Genomic DNA, 19,621 nt, shown 5'->3' on the forward strand with positions numbered 1-19,621 from the left:
TTAAGAGGTTTGGAGGCTGCTGATTGGCTGATGTGAGCATCAGTCAGCGTGACCCCGCCTCTCCGGACGAGGCTCGGTTGAGTCGTAGTTGAAGAGGAGTGCGGTTGGAGTGCGGCCGCGATGATCTGACAGATGAAATAGCGAAAAAGAGAAAGACCTCCCACACTAAACAATGTTCCCCAAAGGCAAAGGCAGCCCGGTGCCATCGGACGGCCAAGCACGAGAAAAGTAAGCTCAAAACGTTCATTTTTGTGTGTTATCTACGTCGCAAGTTGCTCCCTCATTCTCCGTTGTTTGCTGGACAGGCGAGCAGAAGGCGATTTCCTCCAAGAAGGGAATTGAATGAACCGCCTTGTCTGCTCGCCATTCCTCCCCTGTGTTGCGCTACGGCTACCTTTGGCTTTATGTTCTTTCTAAACACGTTTATCGCCGTTTTGCGTGTATTTGTACTGTTTTATTTATCGACTGTGCTGAAATAGTTGTATATTCAGTGCAGAACACAGTAAGAAGAAAACAATAACATCGCCTTGCTACCACATTACATTGTTTCTCTGTTGCGTTCATGTCCCCCAGCCCCATCAGTGCCACCAGGATACTGTACCTAGCAAATGCAAAGCCCCGAATGTATGTTTTAATATAATTTTACACATTTATGGCACGATATCAATACACTTTGTAGACTTAAACATCTCTTTGTTATCCTAGCTTTTGCGTATGTACCTACTCCCCATTAAATTTTTGGCACAAGCTACTGGCAGCCATTGTTCTGTGGGCCTCTACCCGAGTCAGCCACTGCTTTAGAAGGACAATTATTTCGTTTTTGTGTTTCTTCTTATTAAACTGGAAATTACTTTTACACAGGTTGGCTCTCTATGTCTATGAGTATCTATTACACATAGGAGCACAGAAGTCTGCACAGACCTTTCTGTCAGAGGTAATTGATTTTGTATTCTGGGCTATATCTTAATGAAAATTGTATACTCAAATGCAGCACGTCTAATTATATTAATATGTACATTTTTATTGTAAAGTAATTTATAAATAATTAAGTGAATTCTATTGTTATTTTCATAGATCCGATGGGAGAAAAACATAACTCTTGGTGAACCCCCTGGATTTCTACATTCCTGGTGGTGGTAAGTGATGTTGTTGCCTTCTCTCTGTAAACAGGACTGGAGGTTGTTTGTGTGGTTGTGCATGCTTCATGACCTGTCTTGTCCACAGCGTATTCTGGGACTTATATTGTGCTGCGCCGGAGAGGAGGGAGACATGTGACCACTCCAGCGAAGCGAAAGCCTTCCATGATTACGTGAGTAGTGCCTATACAAAAAGAACTGATGCTGTATGCCCAGTCTTCTGCTCACCACATAAGCTGTCAAGACTAAAAAGGATCACAGAGTTAATTGGTCAAATTGAAAGTTTTTTTTAATTATCACAAATCTACTCTTAATCCTGCAAAGATGTAAGCAATAGCTCTGCAGGTAACTGAAGTGAAATATGTTAAAAGGGCTGGTCTAAAATTATGTGATATAAATTCTGCCTCACCTTCAGTTTTTTAACATAAAAGGGCAATGTCAGTTCATTTATTTTCTTTAGATATACGAGTGGTCATCTGAACTGTACGTTGGTTGAATGATGCACCCAACAATAAGCTTTATGGGCTTCTGGGAAATGATGCTGAGGTCAGCATGTTCTCCTGACTCAGAGCTGGGCTCCCCTGCTCGGCCTCTGTAGACTTCACAGGCTTATGTCTGGTCTTATGTATCTGTGGTTCTCTTATATTTATTGTACACAATAATGTGAATACTGGAAGGTTGACAGCTTTTTTGTGGTGTTTTTCGACTGTATAATGATGTAATACTTTTGCTGTAAAAACAGTGAAAATCCGCTGTTATTGTCAACTGCAGTGTAGTGTTGTTATGCTACAGGAAGAGGTTAGCGTTGAGACGTTGGTCCTGCTCTTGGTAGATAGTGTTGTCAGGGTAACGGGCCTGCTGATCGAGCAGGTGACCTGGGATCCAGGAGAGTGGCTCCAGTGTGGCTCTGCCCTTTAGTAACCACACTTTCATTTGTGCGTTTCCCTCATACGCATACTGAACACCACATTCTCTGTTAACTGTGATGGTTTATGTATTCTGTGTGCTCCTTAGTTGGATTTGGTGCCATTTTTCACAAGGACTTTAAATTCTCTTTGAATAAATTGGTTAAATGGAAGACACTGGTGAGGGGGGAGAGGAGGTAGATTGTGTAAGACTCACCTTTCACTGTTTGATGCTCTCCTTGTGGCTGGGGTCAAGAGGATGTGGGTGGACAGTACTAGTCCTTGGACCCTAGCCTTTGTCTAGGTGTGGGGGAGGTGAGGGCTGCTCTGTTAGCCGGCAGCAGTCGTAAAGCCCCAGTGTATTCACACTGCCTCTGACGAACGCTCCCCCAGGGGCCCGTCGCCATGGCGTCTGCTCTGATTGATGGCTGTCATGCCGCTGAAGGGCAGATTGGAAAAGGAAAGGGGAGTGGCACTGTGGCATATGCCAGCATCTACAGCGGTGAGCTGAGGGGAGAGAAGAGGAGAGAGAGGGGGAGGAGAGTGAGGAACATCCAGTCATGAGCCACTGTGGGTTTATGATGTTGATTGATGGTTAAACATTTACAAGCTAAACATGGGGACCAGTTTCCTTTGAGCACTGGTTTCATTGGAAGAAGTGAAGCCGCGAAGACTCTGCCCAGGTCACAGATTCACTGTTGATTGATCTGAAGTGAAGACCACCCCTCTCACAAATTTCAGATTTGTAGAAATTTACATTTTCCCCTGATTCACTTTTTTATATGATCACATAGTTGGCTCTTTGGTCATCTTCACCCTTGTGCTTTTCTTTCTCCTGCACTTCAGTCTTTTTGTTTTGCAAAAATGGAGCACATCCACCACCGCTCTGGCCCTTTGTTACCCCCTCCAGAGCAGACTGAGAGAAAATTTGTTTGTCTCAAATTGTGAGTTCTAAAGGGTACCAGCACACTTACACGCTGAATCATGGTGGGTGTGTGGTGGGATTAAGTTATGTTCGTGGGGTGTCTGCCTTAAAGCCAGTCCCCTGGGAAGTGAAGAAAAGAGCTCGACAAGGAGCTGAGCCTGGGGCAGGGTTGAGACATCTGCCCCTTCCCTGTAGCACAGTGAATGGACAGACGTGGCTCATTGGGATCAGCATCAGTCTGTAGTCCAGTGAGCACAGCTGTGGGCCTGCAGCGATAAGGATCTCACATAGCATGCCTGTGAAGCCACCATGCAAGTCTGTTAAGCATGCTTTTTATACAAACCTTGATAAACATTCTCTCTGCAATTAACTTTTTGTGGTCAAATAGATTTTGTTATTTCTCCAAGAGACTAGTGTTTCTATTAAAAATCTCTAACCGGTTTCATAGCTGTGTAAAAGTAAATCAGATATTTTCCCAAACAAACATATAGTGGAAAAATCCTTGCACAAGGGTGCCTACTATAAGGGTAATGTCACGAAGGAACAGATCCTGACTTTTAGCTTGTGCCTGAATGACTTGTCTGGGCAGTTCACTTCTGGTTAAACGGGTTAGTTTCTTCATCATGTTATGGCTGCATTTCTTTGCTTTTAGTGTTAAAGTGTTAGCCAGGGCAAAATAAGCCTCTAGTATTATACATTGCTTCTTATTCCCTCCTAAACCTCATAATGTGCCATTGTTTTTGTTCTAGGCATTTAAACACTTCTTCCATTGACTAAAAGAATAATGCAGCGGAGGATGCTGTTGAGCTGAGGCCTTTTATTGGTGGTCACATGACCACCGTGAATGTCAGGCTGTGATAAGAAAACAAATGAATAAATGCATGTATACATTTACATTCAATATATTAACGAACTGTGGGACCATTGCTGTGGTGATGGCTATCACAATCTTGGCGTGCTTTGCATTGTAGGTAAATTTGATATGCACAGAAACAGTCCTCTACTATATGTTTAAGTCTAAAGCCTGTAGCTTTATTATTGTTATGTAGCGTTTAAAGTGGCACATATAGTTGGCACATGTCAGTCTCTCCCCTCTTTAACTGTGTGTCTTGTGCGCGTGTCCCTGTGGTGTTTGTCCCATTTTTCCCTCTGGCCTCACTTCTCTCTCTGCTGAGATATTTCACAGAGGCTCTGCAGTCGCAGCTGATATAATTAGGCAAGGAGCGAGATCATTATTGACCACTTCTCTTTGTAGACAGGAGGTGGGCAAGATATTGTTAATATTGTGAGTTATAGTGTTGTCAAGATATGGAAAATTGGAAAATTTAATATATAGATATATATCTCAAAATGCTGTAAAAAGAGCTGATTTAAAATACAGATATGTTGTTGACTTCAAAGTAAGTGTATAGAGTTATATTTTTGCACTTTGGACAATCCTTTGACAGTAATTTCACATTTGTCCGATACCTAGTCCTGAACTAATACAGTTAAAATCACATTTAGCATGTGTCTGTTAGATTGACATTATGCCCTCTGAATGTTATATCAGTTAAAAACAAAAAAAAAGGTCAGTATTTCCCTCCTTATATATGTTTTATGTACATTTACATACAAAGAACATCCTTTTTAGGTTTTGGTTCAAACTTTTTTATCTGCATTTTTTTCTGAAAGATGAACCCCGCTGCTCTAAAAACATTAGCTCATGTCGGATCACTCCAGTAACGGAGAAGAAAAACTCTCAATTAGGAGTGTGTGACCAAAGCAAATTGCACATTAGTGAATTAGGGCTGTGGTTTGAGCAGGAAATCTGCCCAGCAGCTCCTGCTGTGCAGAGGCACTTTAGAGCCCTGGACTCTGTGAATCCCAGTTTATCTGATCCACTGGACTCTTGATCAGTCACGCTTACAAACCTGTGCACAGACGCCTCTTATTGGCTCACGCTTAACAGTTTCTCTGCACTAGTGATAGTGATACTACACAAGGGGTGTAATAAATGAAAGGTCTATTTTTGTTCATCTGTAATGATTTCTTATAAGGGGCTTTCGCTAAATATAAATTGATTTTCTCTTGTATTTTCTCAGAGTGCAGCAGCAGCCCCAAGTCCTGTAATGGGAGGGATGCCTCCAGGGGAGGGCATGCCAGGAGGACCCATGCCACCAGGCTTCTTTCAGGTTAGTCCACCTGACCCATTTTGGTAATGTTGGTTAAATATGAGATTTATATTAGATTTAGCTGTAGAATTGGACCTTTCTGCACAAAAATATTGATTAGTAATCAAGTAATTCAAATGATGCAATGTGGTATAATTTACTTTGCTTAGTAAATAATGGCAAACATTACAGTTACTGGATGTGCCTGAGCTCCACTAACAATGTAAACAGGCAGGCGAGGCCTGCCCATTTTCCCTAATGGAGAAATCGAAAAGTGCAGCACCTACTGTAAATCAATATCTCCTGAGAATAAACAGTTGGCAGTTGGCTGCAGTTTGGAGCTACCTCTAAGAGGGAGGCCTAAAACTTCTTGTTCTGGTTATCTCAATACACTGTCTGAGGTGAAACATTATTGCACTGATAATGGCACTCTGAACAGTGTAATGGATAATGCTCAGTAAGACTACTATCTGTCAGATCAGTAACATTAGCAACTCAGTGCAGTGTTTAGTGTTGTTGTGAAGCTAATTGCTCAGAGCTTAATTGATGCTGTTAATTCAGAGAAAATTAGCTCTGATAACATGCTGCATGCAGCAAGCTTCTTAATGTCTTGACTGACAGGCAAAAGAGCATACATCCTCCACCTCCCAATCTCTCCTCACATTCAAATCATTTGCTTGCTTTCTTTGCTTAGTATTTCTTGCTTCATTTGAGACATTAAAATAAGCATCTTAATTTTGTACATTTTATGGCTTTGGTTCTTGGCACACCAACTGTCCTCTGCCCAGCAGTAACCCTGCCTCTCTCTCACATCTCTGCTGTCTCCCTCTCACTCCCCTCTCCCTCCTCAATCTTCGACTGCTACTTCCTTTTTGCGATGCTGCAGGGTCCTCCTGGTCCCCAGGGCTCTCCTCACCCTCAGCCTCCTCCCCCTAACAGTATGATGGGACCTCACAGTCAGGTAACGCTCCCTATCCCTCTCGCTGTCTGGATGCTGTCATTTGGGAATTCTGTTTTCTGTGCTGATGCTTCATGCTATGGCATGTGTGAGCTTAATGCTTGGCGCTGTATCCACCGAAACATTCAGAAACATTTTAGATCCAAAATAATATTTTTTTCTTATCCAGTTAATCTGTGTTTGCATATTTAGTCTTTCATGTCCCCGCGATTTGCTGGAGGCCCAAGAGGTCCACCTATTCGACTTGGCAACCAGGTAACCATTACTCCATATTTATTCCACTAACTGCTTTATGCTGGTTGTGTTTAATATTTTATTTCTTTTCCAGCCACCAGGTGGAGGACCAGGCCCTCATCCTATGCTGCCCAATATGGACCCCACTCGACCACAAGGTGGTGTAATAAGCAAATTTATGCCTTTATTTTTAAATATTCATTATATTTCTAGACTTTACTTAATGGGAAATTGTTTTCTTTGTAGGACATCCTAATCTAGGTCCAATGCAGAGAATGAGTGGGCCTAGAGGCATGGGGCCAATGGGACCCGGCCCACAGGTAAATACAAAGTCCAAGCTAAAGGTGCCCTACTGAGGAGTTGTGCTTTAGTATGTTTTGTTTTCTAGAACTTTGGTGGTGGGATGAGGCCTCCTCATAACAACATGGGTCCTGGAATGCCTGGAGTAAACATGTAAGGCACAATTATATAAATTTTATAAAATGCATGTGTATTGATTTAAATTTTTTAACTCAGGGGTCCAGGAACTGGTCGACCATGGCCCAATCCCAACAATGCCAACTCTGTGAGTATTGATGCACACACTTTGGGAAGTGCTGGTTCAGATTGCAGTCCATTCTGAGAACTGTGGAGGGAGAAAGCTCCCAGTTCAAGTTGGGGCAGTAATTGTAGTATTATGTGTCAGGGCCTCCACAGACTGCTTTAATACAGTTAGGACGCTCAGATGATGAATGATGACATTTTGAGGTATAGAAAGAGCTTATATTCCCCTTTACTGTGTTATAATGTTTGTGTTTCTGCTTTCAGATGCCTTACTCATCACCTTCTCCTGGCGCTTATGGGGTGAGAACATCTGACAATTTGATGAAGAATGCATTTTGACATAGACACTTTTCCACATGCATTAAAATGTGTATATATATATATATGTATATGTATATATATATATATATATATATTTTTTTATATATATTTTTTAATATTTTTTTTTATATATTTTTTCTCAAGGGGGCATCTGGTGGGGGCGGACCTCCAGGAACTCCTATCATGCCAAGCCCTGCAGGTTTGTGACCACCAAATTGATTTAATATTAATTTACGAATTTCCTTCTGTCTAATATTAGGGAAAAAAATGTGTTAGACATGTACTTTAAATGAACGATTTCTTGAACAGACTCCAATAACTCTGGTGACAATTTGTATACAATGATCAACACTGGACCTGGCAACCGAAATAATGTAAGTGTTCTTTTAGTGTTATTTAAATTTTTGTGCTACAAGATCCCCTGTGGCTTTAAGAGCTTTGTCCATTATTTGGTGTTTGTGCCTTAGTTCCCTATGGGCCCTGGCTCCGATGGACCGCTGGGAGCCATGGCTGGAATGGAACCACATCACATGAACGGATCACTAGGTAACAAGTTGCATGTGTATTTTGCCTTTGTTAACTATTGCTCCTGAAACATCCCATAGAGTTTATTATTTTTATTCCTAGGGTCTGGTGATATGGATGGATTGAACAAGGTAATCGTCAAAACAATACTTGGTAGTCCATTAGTAGTTCAATTTACCTATAATATACTAACATTTAAATCTTTGTCAACAATTTTATAGAATTCTCCAAACAATTTAAGTGGCATTAGCAATCCTCCTGGGACACCAAGGGATGACGGGGAGCTCAGTGGAAACTTTCTTCACTCCTTTCAAAGCGAGAACGTAAGTGCTTTCTCTCATTATCTGGAGAAGAATTTATATGTGCCTATGTCCACAATAAGCACTCACATGTATGTATTTACTCAGAGTAGTAGGGTGGGGTATAGGGATTTGGTGATTGAGAATGTATCTTTCAAAAGCATCTAGTTCCCTACTTACTGTAAAAGTTTTCATCTATACGTGGCCTAGATGTCTCTTTAAAGGCTGATGTAATAGCACACACACATTATCTTTAATGAGAAAAGAGAATACAAAGGAATCATCTTTACCCAAGTGAGGTGCGAACACATAAACCAACCACTATTAATATCAACTCTTTGAAACAGAATATGATGTCATACACCCAGACAGTATTTCTTATTGATTACATTGTTCGTAAGAAATATTAAGTCAGTTTACAAATGTGGAACCTGATTATTATTAGTGACTAGAACCTATAACTTGCTACATATATTACAAAAAAAACCCAAACAAACAGCTTTTTCTTTGTAGCTGCCCCCTTTCTGTATTAAATATTTCTGGTCTGTAGAAGGTTGTGATGTCATTTGAAACCCAGTGATATTGACTTCCTCCAAAAGGGTGTGCATGTGAACTGTGAGGTAAACTGCAGAGATCATTATAACTCATCTAAAAGCTGCATTTTATACTGAGGCTGTTTGGTGTCAGCCGCTAAAGGTAAATTTTCAAAACAAATAAGTTGAGAAAAATAGCAATATAGTTCATAGCACATGTGAGATTCCATCTTTGCAGTACATTTACTTGTACTTGTACACTGTTAGTCCATAGAATTATGTGTGACCCATCCATCACTGGGATTTTCAAAAAATTATAGGAGCATACTAGTCAATCCTGATTAGTTTTTTTTTGTATCAAAAATAGATTCTCATTTGAACAAGTACAAATACATTGTTAAATGCTGATTAATGTAATCTTCTCAAATAAATAAACACTGAATCTATACCAGAACCACTATCAGACCACATGGTAATATTAAAGAAAGTTTTGTTGTACAGATTTCAATATTACAATGACACCTTTTTTGAGTTGCTTCCCTCCAGTGGAATCAACACAGCATCCAGATATAGAGCCATTTAAATGAAAAGACAGTCAGTTTGTTACTGTAAAGAACAAACTAAAATGGTATATTTTTACTAGGTCTGTGACTATATCTTGTTAAAGTAATTTTTGACTTGAGTAACATTTTTCTAATTTTGTTTTCAGTATTCTCCAACCATGACGATGAGTGTGTGACACGGCTCCACTCGTCCTACATTGTTTGCCATCATTCCTGAGGATCGATACTCACATAAGGACACAGCCAAACACATCAGCACCAAATTGTGGACAGATAGGCGCCTTTTTTGGGAATCTACGCTAACCAGAATGCTGATAGGGGGAAAAAACCAAAATGGCTGGCAACCACTGCTCCTGGCTCAAAATGAAGGACAATTTCTCCATTAATCACATCCCTAGAGTGCGACAAAACCAGCTACTGAAATGCATACATGACACGTTTCCCTCCCATCATTCTTAGCAGGGCCCAACCCCCGCCCCTGCCCATCCAACCTCCTCTGCTCCTCTTGAGTGTTGAGGAAAATGGTTAAAGTTTACCTCTTGTATTTTTTATTATTGCTTTGTGTTGCAAGATGTGCAGGAAATGTCTCCCGCTTTTGTCATTGAAAACACTGGAGATTGTGCAAATGCATTGTGAGCTTGGAACGTCTTGTCATTTTTACTGTCAGTCAACATAGGACTATGCGTTTTTCTCTTTGGCCACCATTTATTATTCTTACTAAAATCGACCTTTTCTATTTGGAGAGGTTTTTAGAGGATTCACATAAACTGTTTTGAAGACTCTTGCAGTATGTCAGTGCTCAGATGGCTCTTAAATACTCCAATTGATCAAACTGATTAGTCTGTAGTAACATCTGGACTGCTGTTGAATTGTATCAAGGGAATTTCGGCATAAGACATGAGTGCATGAATGCTGAGAATCTGTGTACAACATACTACCTAGTGCTGCTCTTACTGTGTGGACACCTGCTTTAAGATGTGGTGTATCTTTACCTGCCTGTGCTTTTAACGCTCTGTGCTCCTCATTGTCGTAGCCTTCTGTGTTTTTTCCACTTTGGTTAATTATGTTGAAATGGCTATGAATGAGCTGCCCATTTTAATCCCATTATGCATATTTGTTGTTCACCTGTCGTTCCTGCAGCATTGGTCGCTCCCCAGGCCCTGTCCCTACACATTTTTTATATTTTGATACAATCTTTGACTACTTATATTGCCCCAGTTATTCAGAGTTAGTCAAAGCTTTCTAAACTGATTCTAGTAGGCGTCATATAAAGTTAGCAGCAGTCTTGTAAATGTGACAATGATTTGTTTCATTATTTTCCTGTGAACATTACGCATTATACACATCTATGTTGCCTTTATTTGCTGATATTTTTTTATTTCAAATTGAGGAAAGATTGCTTGTTAATATAATTTTACAATAACTTAAACTGGTGTGTTGCATCTTATTTTGACAAAAATGAGAAGTAGAATAGTTGTAAATGACTTCTATGCTCAGTAACATGTAAGAATATACTGCATTGTTCAGTGTAATTAATAAGGATTTTAAAGAAGACATTTGCAATAATAGGATCTGATGGGGTAGGAGAAAAACTGCAATTTTCCAAGCAGTCAAGTCACAAATGTTGGACAATGCAGGATTACTCACACATGCATAAATCACTCGAAATAAAACTTTGAGCTAATGATGTGGGAACGCCCTTATAACATGGTTAAACGCTGAAAATAGACTTTACATAATGTGTCCTCTCTAAAGAACTTACTACATTGCCCTCTGCTGGCCAAAAGCCCCTCTGTTCTCTTGTTTACCTGTCACCTGAAAGCAGTTGGGTGCACTGTACCTGTTGAACTCGGGGCTTGGGTTACATCTAAGGAGGAGTTCATAGTTGGGTGAATGCCGCTCTAGCTGGATCCTGTTTAACAAAAGGAAAAGAGGTGCTGACTGCTCCACAGGATGTGGCTTGGCTGGGCAGGATCCAAAGCTCCATGTTTACTGCAATGAAAGCCCATGAGGGACACAACGGCACTGTTTAGATTAACATGGTTATTATTATCCATGTTATTACAATAGGCCTACATGACACCAGTATACTGTAGTATACAAACTAACTACACTGAATGAATACTTTATAAGGGGTATTATAAAACACAAAACAGACTGACATTTTGCTGGATGAATATTCCATGTCATAAGGCCCTTAACTTTAATGTGTGACTGCAATCAATATCCAGTGATAAGGCAGTTAGATATTAACCTACTTCCGTGACTTGTATATGCATGTGTGAGCAGAGGATCTGACGGACTTACACAACTAACAGACTGTACCTTTAACATTAATCATTTCCAGACACGACGGCAAACAAACCTGTTTAGGTCAATAACAAGGTACAGCTGCAAACAACAGGATTCAGCCTCTGCTTCACGTGATTTCATGAAAAGCCCACGCAAATGTTTGGGAGAAGAATAACTGACTCCACATTAACAATGCAATTCAGAACTTAACGTAGATTATTAAGGTCAGTAGTTACTCCACAAATATTTAAACATGTTGATGTTAAGGGCAGAAAAGGGAGAAATGCAGAGTTCAGGAGCTTCTCATTAGAACTGTGAACTTTTTAAATTTAGCGGAAACATGCTGACAGTTACTTTGTGCTCCCATTTGGAAGTGTTCAACTTTACCAGCAAATGAGAAAAAAATTACTTGTTCTTAAGAAAAGATATTTTAATTTTATACAAAGATATTCAATTATACAAATGTTGGTAATTCAAATACATGTTGAATCTTAAATGTCCCAATTTAATGTATAGAAAAACATGCTTTATGTACATACAGTAGATCCAGTTACATCCCCCAGACGTTTAAGATGTAACTTTCATGGTAAAGCAGCTTTCAACAGTATTAGATTGGGGCACTGAAAGAGAAGCTCAAGTTGTTCCACTACATACTGGACTTATACAAAAACACAAGCACTTGGGAGCAAACAGGCGTTTGGGTCATTGAAGGACACCTCTGACATCATGGACTGGGCTCAGGGTTAATATCATCGAGCTGCAGAGGCCAGAGCTTTACTCTGCAGCTGTCACTCAAACTCCTAACTCCACAGTCAGTGGTCTGAGGTGTCCTTCAAAAGTAATAGTGCAAAGGCTTACAAAATTAGCAGCAACTACAGTGAAAGTACAACATATGCTGTATATGTTTGGATAATATATGGGAAATGTTGAATATAGTACTGCATAAGAAGTAAAAAGGATTATGTAACACAAAAAGCATGACAGATGGATCTGGCTTGATACGAGCACTCTTATTTCATTTTTTCCAGAAAGGCACGTACTTCCAATGGATCGTAGCCCCATGGACCCATTTTTCCCTGAAAAAGAAAGGAAAGATTTATTGTCTTATTATGTAATACAAGTAACACTTTTCTTTGCACACAAGATATAATGAATGGGCGAAACAATAAACAAGTTTAGGAGTTGGTCGTCTTAAATGAGTCACATTTCTGGCATAACTTTTACAAATTTGGGGGTGTGCCAAGAGCGATGGTGTTTTCTACACACGCGATGCCGTGAGATACACAGGACAATAAGACTGATGCTAAGTCTTAACACACACAAGGAAACACAATGGGTGGGAACATGTAAGCTACACTACACTCCTCCAGATTTTTTAATGTACCTTATACACGACTTGCCCAGCCTGCAGCACATACAGTCTTTCGGGCAGTGCTCCATACTTTATAGAAGTGCAATTGGACATTACATCCACCACCACTGGACACGGGAGGTCCTTCTGAACCAGGATCCGAGCAGCGGACAGCCGGTCTTCGAGGCTCTGATGCTGTTTTATGTCATAGTTGTTGGTAAAGGCCCAACCATCTGGAATACATAGATTTGCATTCAACAAAAGGCATGTTAAGGACTGTTACAGTCAGTTGCACATTAAAATTCTTGTTTAATGACTTATGGCTTCATCATAAGCTGTGTCTAAAATAGGACAATGTCCCGAAACAGGCACCTACACATACACACATATTGACAGAGTACACTTGGACGGGAGGGGGGCTCACCTGATGAGTGTGCTTCTGCGATGTAGACCACTAGGAAGTCTGCCATATCGCTGAAGTCCTGCACGATTTCCTTAAACTCATCAAGTTTGTACATGAACGGTGGTCAGGTGCAGCTGCCAAAGCTCAGGACCAGCGGTCTATTGTCTGCACAGTTAAGAGCTCGTTATTTAACATGAGAACCACCAGGTGACACTAGCGTCATTTGCAAAAAACAAACCTTTCATGAATTTGAAGATGCTAGACTCCTGTCCCTCCATGGTGACCACAGGTGAGTCTGGCGCTGCTCTCCCCTCAAACGCCTCTTGACCCATTGATAGCCATATTTGATGCGACGCTGTTTTGATGAAGGAAAGCGACATGAAAGTCAGGCCCCAGTCTTCATATGTGAAATTGGGGTTTTGTGTCAGTGTAAACTTTTTTCCCATTGACAGCGTGAATTTCTTGAGGATGTTAGGTGAGATGAAATAAATAATCCTTAACGTCAAACTGAGGCTGACCATGTAGCCAAACATGAGTATCGTCGATAAATACACCCACAGTTTTTGGAGAAACATGATGGCTTCTTGGTGGCAGTATCGCCGTCCTCTCAGCTTCTGTCACTGAACAGTCATCTGGCTGAAGAAAAACATGTCTGCTACCGCCCACTCTCCACACAAAAGTTTGGTAACCGCTGCGTTCACGGACCACCTCCGAGCTCCTTCTTTTCACTTCCGTCAATTTCTCTGTTATTTTGTTTTCTTAATCTCTGAATTAGGCTAGCTTCACATGTGTGTCAAGTGGGATTTGTAACATACGACACAGAACTAAAATAACTTATATAATTTGACTACTTAGCCTGATCAGCATTTCTCTCATAATTGTAAAACACAGACTAACGAAGAAAACAATTAATAAAATAACAATAATAGCCTATACATGTAATGCGCTTTACGAGATTATCAAAGCGCCAACTGTAGACAGTCACTATTCATTCACTCTCTCAATACTAATATACATAGTAATGATGAGATACTTCCGTAGACACAGCTGCCCTGGGGTAGACTGACGGAGGCTGCAAATTTGCGCCATCGGCTACTTCAAGCACCAGTTATCCTTATTGTTGCAGTAATATTAAAATACATATGTAGGCATATTTTAACGGCGACAAAGCTAAACAGAATGTTACGTGGATTTTCCATAGACCCATTTTGTAGCCTTCGTGACAGTAATTTGTTTGGTGAAAAAGTGGTAAATCCTCCCAGGCTCTTGACCGCTCTTTAAATGCATCATCCCATCGATCCACGTTTCAGGTTTGTGTGGAGTTCATGTTAATATCATCATGGATCTATTAAAAATCAAACCATCCGTGCTAAGTGTGTAGACTTTTCGTTTACCCGCCAGGTGGAGCTGTTGTTTTTGTTCTAACTTTTCTACTTCTACAAAAGTGAGTTTACCAAGCAAGCGCAAAAACACTCAACGAGATTTAGGCGCAGAGTCAACTCACGTTAACCTGACATAACTGCCTCTAGCCTACATGTGATAATATAGTTTTGCACTGTTCAAAGACAGACTGTAATCATCTTGAATTTAGACAACCTAACCTTATGTTCAGCTGTAACTGCGTCTCCTCTTGTGTTACATGGCTCCAGTCTACATAGGATAAAAGTGGGCGTCCTCAATATTTCGCACTTCTCTTGATAATGACATCATTTGAGGCACCCACGTGTAGTTGGGCAGTTACAGTGTGGAGTTACTGTACTATAGGCTACATCCTCCCCCGGTGCACTGGGCCAGCCTCATTGGTGCGCGGGAGCTCGTGGGGCTGCAGCGTCACTGGGTGCCAATCAGAGAGAGGCAGACGGACGCGCGGGATGCTGATGTCTGGAAGGATGCTGGCGATTTGGCACTCAGACGCGCTCACCTTGTTAGGTCACCTATGTGAAAGAGCACCGATGGATGTTGATATCAGCGGATAGAACAGTAAGTGGCACGTTATTCTTTATACAACATCATGTGATAATCTATTTAATAAAGTATGTTTTTCTTTATAAATTCCCTGCGCAGGTAATGGGACTAACAGTGTGAGTTGCATATAAGTCGCACATTAAATGCAGCAGGACTACTCATCGGTGGACGGGATGGTGAGCCATTGTCAGACCCCCACGTTTACAGATTTCACCAGCCTGTCGCTCTCCATGTACGGCAAAGCCGAAATCTGTGCGCGGAGATCGGCCAGCGGTGCCCTGATTTGTCGGAGCCCCCTCAGCAGCCCGGCTCGCATGAACTGCTCCAGTCCTAAGCATGTCAGTGGGTCTGAAGAAAAAGTACATCAAACCTGCAAAACTTCACGGAGTTGCTTTTCTTCCCAACAAGGTAAGCTCCCTGTATTTATCCTACAGACATATAGGCCTATTTATCACAACACTGATTTATAAACATATAGTTTTTATACATTCATGCCATAGTTCTACCAGTTATGTTATGCCAAATATCACCATCAAATATTTGAGGTATGTAGACTATGAATCATTAAAATATCTTTTCAATTATATTTTGAACATTGATTATTATTCAATAGCAAAAACATTATAGAGCTTGCAGTGCTTGATTTTATTTTACATTTATTTAGCCTACTTTATAAACCAATGTTGAAAGTGGTCCCTGCATGAGTCTGCACAGAAAGGCAGTTGTGAGAGACTTGCTCTAATAACTGCCCCGTCCTAAATTATGATTAGTCGGACCAGACTTTTATATTAGCAGTCATCCTTGCAGCAAGAAGAGGATCAACGGTTTTGATTATTCTTTCTGTGTGCTAAACACAAACCAGATGTTTTTACTGAAAGTGTCTCAACATTTATGAGTCCTCATAGAGCAGCAGTGCCCCCAGCCCCAGCATCCCAAACACAATCAATCGTCTCATTGTCTCCTCAGGCTTTTGAACTGAGCTTCCCGGAAAATACAGAAACAAGATTTGTTTGAATTGAGGACTTACAAAATGTGAAATGCATGTCTGTCTCAGTATCTAATCAATACAAATAATGTGTTATATGTTTGCATTGTTCAGATCCTAATATAGAAAGAGACAGAAAGAGAATTGTAACCAGACTTTCAGTGAACAAACTGTTTAGTTGTTTACTTTTAGATGTAGCTTGAAATGTGCAGGAAATCATTAGCAAAAAGTCGTTTGAGGGATATTGCATGAGCTGCCTCTTTGCCTAGACACGTTTGAAAAAGATATTTTTAATCTCAGCGAGGCTCTCCTGGTTAAATAAAGGTTAAATAAATAAATAAATAAATTTCTCATACAAACGTTTGTCCAGTCCAGATAAATTGTGTTTGTTTTTACAAACTGTACATTCTGAATTTACTGGCGATGCTTAAAAAAAATATTTTATAGGATCATATATTTTTTGCATCTTGCTTTTTAAAATTGCATATTCTGCAATGTCTTTTGTCGATATTAAATTAGTTTGGCATAGTCTGAAATATTGCTGACTTTGTTGAATTTTTCTGGTAATTAATTAGACAAAAAAGTATAAATAAACAAAACAATACTGAAGTTGTGGTGCTGTGAGTGCAGACTAAATCAGCAGCGTGCTGCAGTTTCTTGAGGCTGGATCTCGGAAGCCTGACGCTGAACTTATTGGAGGAGGATGTTTGAGTTAGAGCAGAGAGGTGGCTCTGACTGATAAACGCTATGTCTACATCTGTTGATTCAAACTTTAAAATGCTGAGTCAGGCTTTCTAGTATTGGCTTGTGCATTTCTGTGGCTTTTTGTTTTATTTATACAAACCAGTTCGAGAGCCTTTTTTAGGTACGCGGTCGGGCATCAGTTTCCAACACTGTTTTTTCTTTTACTAAATCTACAAATGGACTTTACACATGCTTTAATGCCTTTAGTCATTTCTTTGTTTTTAGAGCCATCATCAGTAGCTTGTTTCAAATGATTACTGATACCCAAAAACAAAACAAAAACAAAAAAATAAATAAATAATTGTATAGATGCATGTAACATATTTGGAAATGCATGAAACACAAATAATATGGATTCTGTAACTAAATATTATAATTTGGTTTATTTTGTAATCAAATATAATAATTTTAGATTGTTTACTATATATTTTTTATAGACCCCAGGAAGACTAGCGACCACTTTGTGAAAGCTAATGGGAATCCAAGTAAATAAATAAATACATATTTTTAACCCCAATCTTCTTCTGTCTATCATTAATGTTTTCATTAGTTCTTTTTATTCATGACACATTTTAGATTGTTTGCTCGGCGTTTTTGAATTGACTAGATTCAAAACATTATGAAAAAATGAAGCATTGATTGATTATTGGTACATTTAGTTTACATGACTTAAAACGTTTAAATAGATAAATGTTTATGTAAGCTTCATTTCATTTTACTTTGAGAATTATGCTCCAGTTAGTTTTAGCTTCATTAAACATAAATCATCCTATCATAAGTGTTAGCACATTTTATGAGGCAAAGCTCTTGGGATCAAGTAAAAGCCCATTATGTTTCTGCATGTCATTACTTTTGGTTTAAAAAATAAAACATTTTTGAGTAATTACGTTCTGTGGACAACACTTTGCCAACAACCATTAATGCAAATGAAAACTCTTAAAACAACAGTTACAGAATACATTTATGTGACTCAGTCTGTACTTTTGTGTCAGAGGCTCTTCAGGGCAGATCATAACTGCTCTATCACAAATCTATGTAGCTAAACTCTGAATCCTCTCCCCATATGTTTGATGTGAGCTCAGTTGTGAGTAATGCAGGGTGCTCCTGAGAAGGGTGCTGGGGTGTCATGTGTGCGGCATGTTCCATTGATTCATAAAGCCCAGCACATTGATGATTGTGCTCGGAGTTCTCGTAAACCCTGTAAACGTCTGTCTGAAGTTTGGGCTGAGGAGGGAATTCTGGGTAATGCTGAGCCCACTTCCTGATGTATGAGAGAGTGCTGGTCTGGACACCTGCTGAATCACCTCACTTGTGTGAAAGCTCAGACTCTGTGACAGTATCTTCACAGAGTTCACAGAAATATTACAAAATATCTAATAATACAAGCTCTGTGATGTTTATTTAAGCCTCTGTGCTTCCCTGTTTGATTTTTGTGTTATGAATGTAGCATGGAAGCAGCATTTTGCTGCAGCCAAAGGCATACTGCTTTAAGTTTTACATGCCAATAAATTCAAACACTCAAAACTAAAATATGATCTGGTTTGAGTAAGTGTCAAAATAGCTTTTGAATACCAGAGCTAACATGCTCTGGGCTACAGTTTTATGAAGTAATAGCTATTTAGTTGGCAAAGACGTACTGCAATAAAAACATATTTTTAGATTAACAGTGTTTGTATTTTTGAAGTGGGTTTGACCGTTTCAATACCAATAGAATGAGATCTGTCTATCTAACCACAGGTCCATAGTCTGTGTAACTTTGCAGTTAGAAGCAGTTGGCCTCGTTCAGACATTTTATGTATGACTTGCACACGGGTGGGTTTTTGATTTACATCTCCACTGTGCCACTTGCTGTTCTTGGCCTGACTCAGATTTGCTTCATCAAAGAAAAATGTGCTCCACTTTGACTGTAGCAGTTTAAGGCTTTGCCAGAGCTGAGGGCTGCTGCCTGTCAGCTCAGTGACTTTAGGACCAGGACTTAACACCAGGGCACTGTGGAGCTGTTGTATAGGGAAGCTCTTAGCAGCTCTGTTGGCACAAACTCCTGTTGAACAACAGTGTATAGCTGCATTTCTGCAGGCTGGTATGTGCAGATGAATCACACAGCCAATCAGACATGGCTTCATCTGAGCGTCTGTTTTAATGCCTTCATTAGGTGCAGCAGAATGCAGCCAAAAGGTTTATCCTCTCTCTTGTTCACTCCCCTGTGCCAGGAGGTTGCCAATGGGGTAGTGCCCAGTCAGCGGAGTACACTATTGGCTGGCTCTGCCCCAGAGGACTATGAAAGACATTATAAAGTCTAATAGTGCAGTTTATATATTTTATTTGAGCTCGTTAATAGAATCCTGGTGCTCTGGAAGAATTATTTATTCTCTAGTCCTGTTAAACGAATCCAGCTGCAGTACTTGTATATTAACTCACTCATAACTAATAAGTGCATTCACATCCATGAGGAAGGATAGCCAGTGGTCTACTCTGAAGAATCTGTGACTGGCATTGTGCACTCTTAAAAGAATGGAGGTACACCTAATTAACAAGTCATGGGAAATCCTTTGTTGGTTGTCCTGGTAGGCGTAGCACAAGTGGACTTAAATGTAATACTGACAGATAGAAAAAAAAGGCAAGATTGGGGAAAGCAAGCCTTGTGATCAGATGATTGCTATAACCTATATGCTATAAGAGCCAACTTGCCATACCTATGAATTATAGTATTTATAGACTTTGCACCAATGAATTAGATCCACTCAACATATTTATCAGAGATTTTTATGTGGTGATAAAAAACCTTA

General features: G+C 40.0%; 3 protein-coding genes across 5 annotated transcripts in view; 2 read left to right on the forward strand and 1 right to left on the reverse strand.

Annotated features, from left to right (window-relative positions):
• The first annotated feature begins 77 nt into the window (after positions 1-77).
• On the forward strand, positions 78-10,524 carry ssbp3b (single stranded DNA binding protein 3b). 2 transcript variants are annotated; one of them, XM_020933105.2, is made up of 18 exons: positions 78-228; positions 862-934; positions 1,075-1,136; positions 1,225-1,309; positions 5,051-5,140; positions 6,006-6,080; positions 6,270-6,332; positions 6,406-6,469; positions 6,558-6,631; positions 6,700-6,764; positions 6,828-6,876; positions 7,119-7,154; positions 7,320-7,374; positions 7,485-7,549; positions 7,643-7,721; positions 7,803-7,831; positions 7,922-8,023; positions 9,242-10,524. In XM_020933105.2, exons 1-18 carry the CDS (start codon positions 173-175, stop codon positions 9,269-9,271), a joined length of 1,152 nt encoding a protein of 383 aa, XP_020788764.1. In that variant the 5' UTR covers positions 78-172; the 3' UTR covers positions 9,272-10,524. The 2 variants fall into 2 exon arrangements, with proteins under 2 accessions (XP_020788764.1, XP_020788765.1); XM_020933106.2 differs by lacking the exon at positions 6,006-6,080.
• Positions 10,525-11,796: 1,272 nt separating this feature from the next.
• Positions 11,797-14,766, reverse strand: dio1 (iodothyronine deiodinase 1). Of its 2 annotated transcripts, XM_055165219.1 has the most exons (5): positions 14,743-14,766; positions 13,380-13,496; positions 13,163-13,306; positions 12,772-12,971; positions 11,797-12,463 (listed from the first exon to the last, which is right to left on the reverse strand). In XM_055165219.1, the coding sequence occupies exons 2-5, from the start codon at positions 13,471-13,473 to the stop codon at positions 12,398-12,400; spliced, it is 504 nt and encodes a 167-aa protein (XP_055021194.1). In that variant the 5' UTR covers positions 13,474-13,496; positions 14,743-14,766; the 3' UTR covers positions 11,797-12,397. The 2 variants fall into 2 exon arrangements, with proteins under 2 accessions (XP_055021194.1, XP_020788820.1); XM_020933161.2 differs by lacking the exon at positions 14,743-14,766 and having other exon boundaries at positions 13,380-13,822.
• A 513-nt stretch (positions 14,767-15,279) lies between these two features.
• Positions 15,280-19,621, forward strand: part of LOC110167758 (zinc finger protein GLIS3-like) — a 41,317-nt gene continuing 36,975 nt past the window's right edge. The window contains exon 1 of the mRNA XM_055164791.1: positions 15,280-15,448. Within this exon, the coding sequence (XP_055020766.1) occupies positions 15,280-15,448 (169 nt within the window). The remainder of the gene's footprint in view (positions 15,449-19,621) is intronic.

Source organism: Boleophthalmus pectinirostris, unplaced genomic scaffold (genome assembly GCF_026225935.1).
Source record: "Boleophthalmus pectinirostris isolate CB_2022bp ecotype Guang Dong unplaced genomic scaffold, ASM2622593v1 HiC_scaffold_7, whole genome shotgun sequence".
Lineage (NCBI taxonomy): Eukaryota > Metazoa > Chordata > Actinopteri > Gobiiformes > Gobiidae > Boleophthalmus > Boleophthalmus pectinirostris.

Coding starts and splice junctions, on each gene's coding strand:
- ssbp3b (XM_020933105.2), top strand. CDS start 173: ATGTTCCCCAAAGGCAAAGGCAGCCCGGTGCCATCGGACGGCCAAGCA. Junction 1,137..1,224: donor TTTCTACATTCCTGGTGGTG/GTAAGTGATGTT, acceptor TCTTGTCCACAG/CGTATTCTGGGACTTATATT. Junction 8,024..9,241: donor ACTCCTTTCAAAGCGAGAAC/GTAAGTGCTTTC, acceptor TTTTGTTTTCAG/TATTCTCCAACCATGACGAT.